Source organism: Acomys russatus, chromosome 5, assembly GCF_903995435.1.
Source record: "Acomys russatus chromosome 5, mAcoRus1.1, whole genome shotgun sequence".
Classification (NCBI taxonomy): Eukaryota; Metazoa; Chordata; class Mammalia; order Rodentia; family Muridae; genus Acomys; species Acomys russatus.
Genome location: NC_067141.1, coordinates 37531277 through 37541418, shown reverse-complemented (window position 1 = coordinate 37541418; position 10142 = coordinate 37531277). Strand labels below are relative to the sequence as shown.

Here is a 10142-nt window from a genome sequence, read left to right as displayed (position 1 = left end):
GTGCTAAAATTACCTTCATACTTTAATGGGTACCCTCCCATCGGGCAGTACCACCCTACCAGCAAATCTGTTGCCATACAACAATGGTTCAATGTGCTGATAAGCAAAAAGCAATCTGTAAACCAATTTCCAATCCTGCCAATAAAGAAAGAACTCAAGCTGGGTGGTGGTGGCTCACACCTTTAATCCCTGCACTTGAGAGGCAAAAGCAGGCAGATCTCTGTGAGTTCAAGGCCACCTGGTCTACAAAGAGAGTCCAGAACAGTCAAGGCTACACAGAGAAACCCTGTCTCAAAAAACAAAACAAAAAAAAAAGCCAAACAAACCAACCAACCTCAAGCCACTAAAAGTTAAGAGTAAGAAAGAAACTAGAAGATATAAAGGTATATACCCATTTTCTCCATTTCTGAAGCTATAAGGACTCTTTAGATAAGAGTTAAATTATATTTAAGTAGCTGTTCATACAGAACTACACAGAACTATACTTACTTTGAAAACAAAATCACACAGAGAAAGAAAATACTTCTGTATCATTTAGTTATTAGTTTCCCTAAGGGGAAAACATATTTTGTGTCTTTTTTAGAACATTGTCGTTATAACCAAGCTTGATGGTACATTCCTTTAATCCCAGCAAAAGCAGTTAGATCTCTTGAGTTTGAAGCCAGCCAGGCCTACACATACTGAAAAAAAAAAAAAAAAAAGAAAAGAGGTGCGGGGGGAGGGGGTGCGGGGGGAACTGGCTGTGTTCATTTCAATCTCAAGGAAGCCTATAAATGAAGTTTGTTGTATTTTCCTTACAAATGCAATGCACCTGACCCCCACTCCCACAGTAACGAGCAGAATGGCAGACACACAAGGGGCCTGTGAAGCACAGAGCTGTAGAATATTCCAAATGGGAAGAGCATCGATCACTTAACGGGAAAATGAACCAAAGTCACAAAAATGTTAAAGAGCAAGAACATCTGCTCTTTAAAAAAGACAATTTTAACAACCTGGAAGCAAGGACAGTGTATGGCTTTAAAAAGGAAAGGACGAAGGGAGTCCAGTTCAGTGGTTGCACTTGCCTAGCCTGTGAGGCACTTGGTTCAGTCTTCAGTACTGCGCAGGAAAGCAAAAACCCTGATGTGGGGACAACGGAGGCCTCTTCAAGCTGAGGTAGCTCTGCACAGAACACTGGGACACAGGGAATGGACCTCACAGGAAATAAGTGACTCGAAACTCAAAGTTGGTAGGTGTGTAAAAATATATTAATGCACAAAATCATAAAAACACAATCTAGAATTTGCTCCTTGGGTAAGCTCCGTGTAGTGCACTTCCTGGGAAGTCACCGTGCAGCAGCACAGGCTTGCTGGGCTGGCCAGCACCAGCACACATGGCTGTGAGAACTGCAGCCAGTCCCTATTTCCCCCACTGAACTTGCTTTTCCACCCACACTCACACACTTTATTTCCATTATAAGACACTAGCTTTCTGGTGCTACATTTTAATCAACATATTACATTTAAAAAGTCTTGATTTTTTGAATGAATCTTTTAGTACGATAAAACATGATGGAGTAATAGCTGAGGATCACTTGACAGCTCTGGGGAAAGGGTCGCATTTAAGATATGATCAAGGTGACACTGCATCAGAAGCAGTGACAGACTAGTGAGTGGACAGGCATGGCGCTTCGCATCAGTGGCCATTCAAAATTTTGTCTTTAGAGACTTGGAAGAAGTTGTCATCTTTGAGTTTCAAATGTTCTGGTAAATCCAGTTGCTTTTTAGCTTCCTCAATATCACCTTGAATCGCTGAAATAAGTGACTCTGCAAAAAAAAAAATAAGAATGATAAACTTCTAACAATACACTTTACTACCCCTCCCAAAAATGCAGAGATAGACATACTAGCCACAGCCCAGGCCAAGGAGAAGGTTGCATCGAGGTCAGTACCAGGGCTTTCTCCAGGGCTAGGCAGTGTTCCATAAAGTGTTCTCTTGTGAAGAGAAACCCTTCCCATCCCGTGTTTTAAATTGCTAAACTACACCAACAGGCATTTGACACCGGAAACAATCTCTCTAGTCACTGTTTCTACCAGCACTTCCAGCACCTACTGCCCAGCCAGCCTTGCGGGGTGAGATGCAGGGTGCCATCACTCACCACCTAACTGCTATGGTTTGGGCGTACCCTGAAATTCATGTGCTAGCAACTTAGTGCCCTCAGGCTGAAGGTACTCAGAAGTGTAAGCTTTGGGAGGTGCCTGGACCAGGAGGGCGGACTGGATTCCTGAGTAGAGAGTGGCTGTGACACAACAGTGAGCAAGTGGCCCACTACTGGGGCAGCGAGAAGGCCCTCACCAGTTACTGACCGCATGCTCCCGTCATGTTCCTGCTCCAGCCTCCAGAGCTATGCGCCAAATAAACACCTTATACTCAGACCAACAGACTAAGGCAAACTACTTAATCTGTGTGTGGCAATTTCCTTTCAAATGAGATAGATAGCCACCCTGTGGGTGACAAAGGGATTAACTTGTATATGATACTTAAAGAAGTGCCTAATATGCAGTTAAAATGTTCAACTATATGCCCTGTCATCGTGTCCACTTAGTAGCAGCTGTGGCAGCCGTAACAGTATTGCAGAGTAATTTAGACTCTTACCTAAAGAATCAAAGTTCTTCTCAGGTCTAAGGTAGCCAACAATGGCCACATTGAGAATTTCCCCATAGAAATCCTCTTTGAAGGTATGTATGATGTGGGTTTCCTATAAACAAAAACGTTGAAAGATTACCACCGGGAGGGGGAGCTGTAGAGATGGCTCAACAACCAGTTAAAAGCAACAGGTCCTCTTCCAGAGGACCCGGGTTAGATTCTCAGAATCCAGAGGACTCATAACTGTAGCTATAATCCCAAGATCCAACACCCTCTTCTGGCCTCCTCTGACACTAGGCACATACATGGTACATTTTACACATATGTAGGCAAAACGTGTACATGTATAAAATAAAATAAGTGAATTTTAAAAATAAATCAAAATGTAAGCCTCTCCTATCATTGCCGGGGACTCCTGTTTGAAATGCAGTGAGGGGAAAATGAGTGCAGTCCCAGTCAGCTGAGTCCGGTTTCACCGGGCTTTCCTCAAGAGTACACCTAAGATCAGGAGGCACAAAGCTAAGCATGGTGGCACACACCTGCAATCCCAGAACTCAAGACCCAGAGGAAAAATAAATCTTACGTCCACAGAAATAAGACAGGAAAGGAAGGCTACACTAGATGAAACTAGGGTTGTATTAGAAACTGGGAACCTTAAGTGTAAACTAGAAATACTATCTTGAGGCATATTTTTAAGTATGTGACTTTAAAATACCTTATTTATGACGTTATTATTATTGGGGGGAGGGAGCGGCAGACATGGTCTCTCTGTGTTAGCCTTGGCTGTCCTGGACTCACTTTGTAGACCAGGCTGGCCTTGAACTCTCAGTGATCCACCTGCCTCTGCCTCCCAAGTGCTGGGATTAAAGGTGTGCGCCACCACACCCGGCTTGTGATGTTATTCTTAAAACTGGATTATCTGCACAAGAGTCCAGCTACAATCATTCAGAACAAGAGAGACATTTAAAACACATTATTAATGACTTATTTAAAAATAAACAAAACTCGCCGGGCAGTGGTGGTAGAGGCAGGTCAATATCTGAGTTCAAGGCCAGCATGTTCTACACAGAGTGAGTTCCAGGAGAGCCAGGGAAGGCTTCACTAAGAAACCCCGTCTCGAAACAAAACAAAACAAAACAAAAAACCAGTTTTAAAACATAAAACCCTAAAGTTCATCCTTCTTTACAGTCTTAGTTCTTTTCGCTGGGGCTCAAACCTCTCATTCACTGAGTAAGCACTCCAAATAGCACACTATGGCCCAGGGCCTTTCCAAAGAGTCTTGGATGCAACCCTTGAGCTCCTCTGGCTCCTACCTCCTGGGGACTGAGATGCAGGCATGTGACCCCAGGCTGCTTAGAGCCTTTTGAGCTTGTTAACAAAGAGGCAGTGGAGAAGCCTCAACCTCAGCCCGCTGCACTGTTCTTGACCCATCTTCTCAATTTAGAGGGAAGGACTTGGCACACATTCTCTTTTATATTCACATTTCAAGAAGACCCTTAAAGATAAGAGCAACAGAAAAACTAACAAGGTATTCTATAATTGATATGGCAAAACCAAAAGCAACCAAGGAAATCTTGAAAACAGAAACTGGAGAATTTACACTGACAAGAATCAGGCCTGTGGTGCAGACCTGTAATTTCACTACTTGGGAGGCTGTGGCAAGAGATCCTGCCTGTCTGGGCTACGGAGCAAATTGGCAGACCTCTATCTCCAAAATATTTACATTATGATTCATAACAGTAGCAAAATTAGTTATGAAGTCACAACAGACATAATTTTATGGTTGGGGGCTCACCACAACATAAAGAACTGTATTAAAGGGTCGCAGCATTGGGAAGGTTGGGAGAACCACTGCTCTATACAGTAGCACTTAGCTCTGTGGTTTCCTGTGATACACTTCTCTTACTAACTCCTCAAAGTTAAAAAACTTAGCATGCTGGCACAGGCCTGGCCATCAGGAGGCAAAGGGTGGCTCATGAGTTCAAGGCCAGCCAGGGTTACATAGCAAGATCATAAAATAAAATTCTACTAACTCTACTTTTTCCACAAACTTGAGCTACAAAAGATTAATCCAAATCCCACAAGTGTTTAAGCTGTAGGGACACCTGTGGAAACACTAGGCCAGAAAAAGACTTTATCCCCAAGGTGACTTTAGAAAGAGGGGCTAGGCCAGGAGAGGTGGAGCTCACCTGTAATCTCAGTACTCAGGAGGCAGATGCAGATGGATTGCTATGAATTTGAGGCCAGCTAGTCTACAAAGCAAGTGCAGGACAGCCAATGCTGCACAGAGAAACCCTGTCTCAAAAAACCAAAAAGAAGAGGAGGAAGAGGAAGAAGAAAGAGAAGGAGAGGAAGAGAAAGAGAAAGAGGAAGAAGAGTCCCCATCCAAACGTGGATGAAGGAGGTACCAGGGCAAGACTAAGATGGTAGGTAAAAGACCACATGGCTGGAGAGTAGGCCAGGCCACTATTATCAGGTTAGGATAGCTGAGTGCCCAGCTATAGTGCCTAAAGCTTTTGATAACTATAATAGATCAAAGAAAGGGCCGGGGCATAGAAAACCTTTCAATTACAGGCAGTTAAGTATAATTCTGGCCTAGTATGCTGTGGCCTTTGACATAAAGCCTACTTCAATTCCCAGCAATGTTAAAAAAAAACAAAACAAAACAAAAAACAAAACCAGGAGAGAACAGGAATGAGCTTGAACCACACCGCAGTGAGCAGCCTAAGTAAACTTTTAATGAGATACTAACTATGGCAAAGACCAATTTTATGAAATGCTTTTTAAAGAACCCCACTTTTGAGCCTGTTCGGTGGCCCATGCTTGTAATTCCAGCACTTAAAAGGTTGAGTATTCATTTTGAGTACCTGGGGCATAGAATGAGTTCTAGACTAATCTAGGCTAAAAAGGAAGACTGTCTTAAACAAACAAAACAGCTGGGTATGATGTCACATGCCTTTAAACCTAGCACTGGGGAGGTGGAGGCAGAGGCAGGTGGATAGATCTGTGAGTCCCAGGCCAGGTAGGGGTTACACAGTGAGATCATGTCTCAAAAGCAAACAAACTAACACCTCATTTTTATTTATGATAAATACAAATGCATGAGCAATGACAGAAACATTGGTTTAACACCTGGTAGCATACATCTGTCACCTAGCATGAGAAAGGTCAAGGTAGGAAGACTCAAACTTTGAGCTACATTTTTTCCTGTCTCAAAAAGAGCCATGATTGGTAATTTTGAGGGAAATGGAAACACCCACTTATAGGGCATGTCCAAAACAAAGAGCAATACAATGGAAAACCATCCTTGCAGCAATTACTCTTTTGAAATGGGGTCTCCCGATACAATGCAGGCTCTTGTGTTACCTGCCTGCACCAGTGACTGAGTGTTAGAGTTACAGGCATGTTCAATAGTATGGCTACAGCAGTTATTTTAAACTAAAATGGAGGGCTAGGGTGAAGGTTAAGCAGCAGTTAAAAGCATGTGGTAGTTCCTAGCACTCAGGTTGGACAGCCCCAGCGAACTCTGGTGCCAAGGGATCCAATCTTTCTAGCCTCCATGGGGACCTGAACTCATGTCCACATCCACAGATGAAATTAAAAATAAAATATTTAATTCCAATGGATTAAACATGCCAATCAAAAAGCAGAAGGATTGCCTGGGTGTGGTACCGCACGTCTTTGATCCCAGCACTCACTCAGCAGATCCGATGTGACTTCCAGGCCAGGCCAGCCTGGTCTACAAAGTGAGTCCAGGACATCCAAGACTACACAGAAAGAAACCCACTCTCGGAAAAACAAAAACAACAGGGCTGGGCATGGTGGCCCACACCTTTGATCCGGGCACTCCAGAGGCAGAGGTAGACAGACCTCCAGACCAACCAAGGCTATACAGAGAAACACTGTCTCCAAAAACCAAAACCAAACAAAAACAACGATGACAAAAACAAACAAACAAAAAAAACCAGAAAGGTTAGCAGAAAATTATTACAAAAACCTGATCCAACTTAAGCTCTTTATGGAGAGACTCACTTTATTCAAAGAAAACAGAGAGCAAAAACATAGGGAAAAATACTCCATTCAAATAAAATAAACCGCTTGGGGGTAGGGAGGGGTAAGGGAAGGGGAAGTGATGAAGTAGGCCTGAGGTAACACACAGCCCAGGCAGGCTATTTTTTAGTTTGTTTTGAGAAGGGGTCTCTCCATGTAGTCTTAGCTGTCCTGGAACTGTGTAGACCACCAGTCTGGCCTTGAACTCAGAGATCCACCTACCTCTGTCTCCCAAGGGCTGGGATTAAAGGTGTGTGACACCACACCCAGTCACCCAGGCTATTCCTGAACTCGTGACTCCCTCCCTCCGCCCCGCCCCCAGCCCCCCAGTCTCAGGCCTTCGAGTATGCTGGGTTCTGTGTGCATTTAAAAGAGTAAAAAACGCGGAATCTTACCATGGACTTTTTCACATTCTTGTAGTACGGGTTCCATCCTATGCTCACCACCATTTTATGGACAGCGCCACTGCCGACACTGGCCCAACCGTAATAAATACCAGTGGACACATCAGCTGGAAGATTGTCTACTACTTGTTCAGGAAAATTGGCTAAATAGAAGTACATACATATTCCGTGTTACAAGGTTCATGTTAATTATTGAGTAAAATTACATTAAAAGGTTAGCCTGAATTTTTACACAACTTCCAGGATTTTTTCTAAGACTATCAATCCAACCTTCCATATTCTACTGGCTTGAATTTCTTCTTCTCAGACAGCATAGCTTATGAATGAGGCACAAGGCAAGTGTATGAATCTCTCAAAAAAAAAAAAAAAAAAAGCCACACGAAAACGCTCAAGTGGAAACAAAGACATAAAATTAAAATAAACGGGGAGATTCATCGTAGAGTATCCATCTAGTCCTACTAGGGAGGCTGGAACTCAGGAAGTAGGCGGCAGCCTAAAAAACCGACCGAAGCCCCGACTGTTGGAATTAAAACAAACTCACTGCTCTTTCCTATCAACGTTTCTAAGTAGTCACTTACAAAGATTATTTGTATCATTTTAAAAACTGGGCAATCAATTCTTGATTACTAAAACATGCGTAGTCAAACCAAATAAACGTTGGCTCTCGTAGAACTACGCGTGTTGTCACTGGATCAGTACACAGTAACACCTGAAGAATAGAACTCTTATAGCTTGAGAGTTCGGCCAATCCAACCTGCAGTACCTTCCGGGACCGGGCTCCGCAGCTCGTCCCTAGCGGCAGGAGCGTAGCTACCCCTGCCCCCTGCCCCACGGCCCAGAGCTCCACTGGCCCGGATCGCGCTCACCTGTAGGGATGCCCAGCTGCTTGGAGCCGCGGCCGAAGCCACGCACCACCTGGCCGCGGCAGAAGAACGGCAGGCTCCTCATCACGCCGACCCCGGGGGACACAGACTGCTGCTCGCTCTGCTCCTGCGGCAGAGCCGCCGCCGTGAGTGCGGCACTCGGGCCCGGGCCAGCCGGGGATCCCGTGGGAGCTGGGTCGGCGAGACACACACCGTTACCAGTGCCTGCCCCGCACAGCAGCGGCCAGCTGCCAGAACTCAGCGGCCACTCGGCTGGAACTGCGACAACCGGCGAACGCTCAAGTCTGCGGCCCAGGCGACCGGCCTGCTCGGTTTCCGTAGCTCCCCCGCGGTAAGCCCCGCCTCTGCCGTTGCGGCCCCGCCCCGCGTCGTTGTGGCCGCAGCACTCCTTGTTTCTGGTCCAGCCCCTACGGTTGAGGCCCCTCCTTTGCCGTTTGTCCTCGCCCTCATCCGCGGCCCTTCCTCTAATTGCCGCCTTTTCAGCTTTTTCTCACTGGGCTATGCTAAAATAAACATTGATCACAAAATAATTTCAGTTCTATTTCCCTCCACAAATTTGAATAAAATTCTTCCCAGTTTTTGCAGTCACTTTCTTTTCTCTTACTTGTATGTAACTCTGAGAGTGTTTAACTGATGTCAAAAAAAATGTTTTCTATATGTTGATACAAAGAGAACTTTATTGGTAAAATTTCATTTCCTTGACTCTAGCACACTAACACAAAACGAGTCCCGGTAACAGACTGTGAACAATCAATTGAGATAACTCACTACCTTTGCACCAGCCAAAACTAAGTATTTGTAGAAAGAACAAAGCACTTTTCCAGGTGCTAGAGAATTAAGGCGACTAACTCCAGGCCCCATGGGAAGCTGACACAGTAAGCAGTCTAACTTAAGTCTTTAGAAAAGTAGCTAGATAAATCAGAATTTGAATGTAGATCCTGCCTCCTTGAATAGCTGATGTGTGAAAACTGTTTAACAGCCGCTCACAGCTGGTTTTTGAGATAGATGGTTTTTGAGAAGTAAAATAGGCAGGGTGTGGATTCAATGCTGGCTGACAGACCTGACTGACCAGAACTTGCTATTTAGAATATCCTTGAACTCACAGAGGTCTGCTTGCCTCTACCTCCCCAGTGCTGAGATGAATGGCATACACCACCCCTCCTAGTAAGCTCCATTTTCATGTAGCTATGGATACTTACTTATTGTGTACTAGCGTAGATACAGTGGTGAGCCTAGCCTTTAATGGCTGAGCCATCTCTCCAGCCCTAGTGTAGATATGGGAAAGAAAATTCTGATCCTTTCCCATTGCATCTTGGTAGCCTTCAATGGCTCCCTTTTGCTCAAGAATAGAACTATCTTCAAAGATAGGGGTGCAGGTGCTTGGAGATACTCAGATGTGTAGATGTGACTTAACATTTTCACACTCATTAGCAGGGATCCAATACATTTGGTTTAAGATACGTTACTAAACCTGGTGTGGTGGTGCACTCCTCTAATCCCACTACTCAGAAGGCAGAGAGGCTGGTGGATCTCTATGAGTTCAAGGCCAGCCTGGTCTACAAAGTGAGTCCAGGACAGCCAGGTCTATTACACAGAGAAACTGTCTCAAAAAACCAAAGGGGCAGGGCTGAGATTAATTCCTGAGCCTTCTTTATTTCCTTCCTTCCTTTCTTTCTTTCTTTCTTTTTTTTTTTTTTCTTACGGGGAGGGGTAAGGGGTGGTTTCAAGACAGGGTTTCTCTGTGTAGCCTTGAGTACTGAGATTAAAGTACTCTCCTGCCTGTGAGTACTGAGATTAAAGGCGTGAGCTACCATGCCTGGCTCTATTTGTAACTTCTTAAAACATACAGATTTTGTTTTTTAATTCTTTTTTAACATACAGATTTTGTTTTTTAATTCTTTTTTTTTTTTTTTTTTTTTTTTAAGCTGGTCTCACTGTGTAACTCTGGCTGACCTGGAATTTGAAACATAGACTATCTGCCAGACTGTGCCTCCCAAGCTCTGGGATTAAAGGTATGCACCACCATGTCTGGCTAGATAGAATTTGGGGGCAAAGGAAGGGGGTGGTCTTTCAAGGTTTTTCTCTGTGTAGTCCTAGCTGTCCTGAAATTCACTCTGTGGACCAGGCTGGCCTTAAACTTCTAAATGCTAAAATTAAAAGTGTGTACCACCACTAACCT

The 10142-nt window shown here is 44.4% G+C and overlaps 1 protein-coding gene across 1 annotated transcript; it reads right to left on the bottom strand.

The window, feature by feature from the left end:
* Nucleotides 1–1225: 1225 nt before the first annotated feature.
* Rfk (riboflavin kinase) lies at nt 1226–8292 on the bottom strand. Its single transcript, XM_051146216.1, has 4 exons — nt 7946–8292; nt 7071–7222; nt 2635–2737; nt 1226–1805 (listed from the first exon to the last, which is right to left on the bottom strand). Exons 1-4 carry the CDS (start codon nt 8025–8027, stop codon nt 1675–1677), a joined length of 468 nt encoding a protein of 155 aa, XP_051002173.1. The 5' UTR covers nt 8028–8292; the 3' UTR covers nt 1226–1674.
* Between the last annotated feature and the right edge of the window lie 1850 nt (nt 8293–10142).

What these genes read in the sequence shown, in the direction of transcription:
- Rfk (XM_051146216.1), bottom strand. Translation starts at nt 8,027, where the DNA reads ATGAGGAGCCTGCCGTTCTTCTGCCGCGGCCAGGTGGTGCGTGGCTTC. An exon ending in AGAATGTGAAAAAGTCCATG is followed by an intron (nt 2,738 to 7,070) that starts GTAAGATTCCGC and finishes TTTTGTTTATAG; the next exon opens with GAAACCCACATCATACATAC. An exon ending in GAAGAACTTTGATTCTTTAG is followed by an intron (nt 1,806 to 2,634) that starts GTAAGAGTCTAA and finishes TTTTTTTTGCAG; the next exon opens with AGTCACTTATTTCAGCGATT.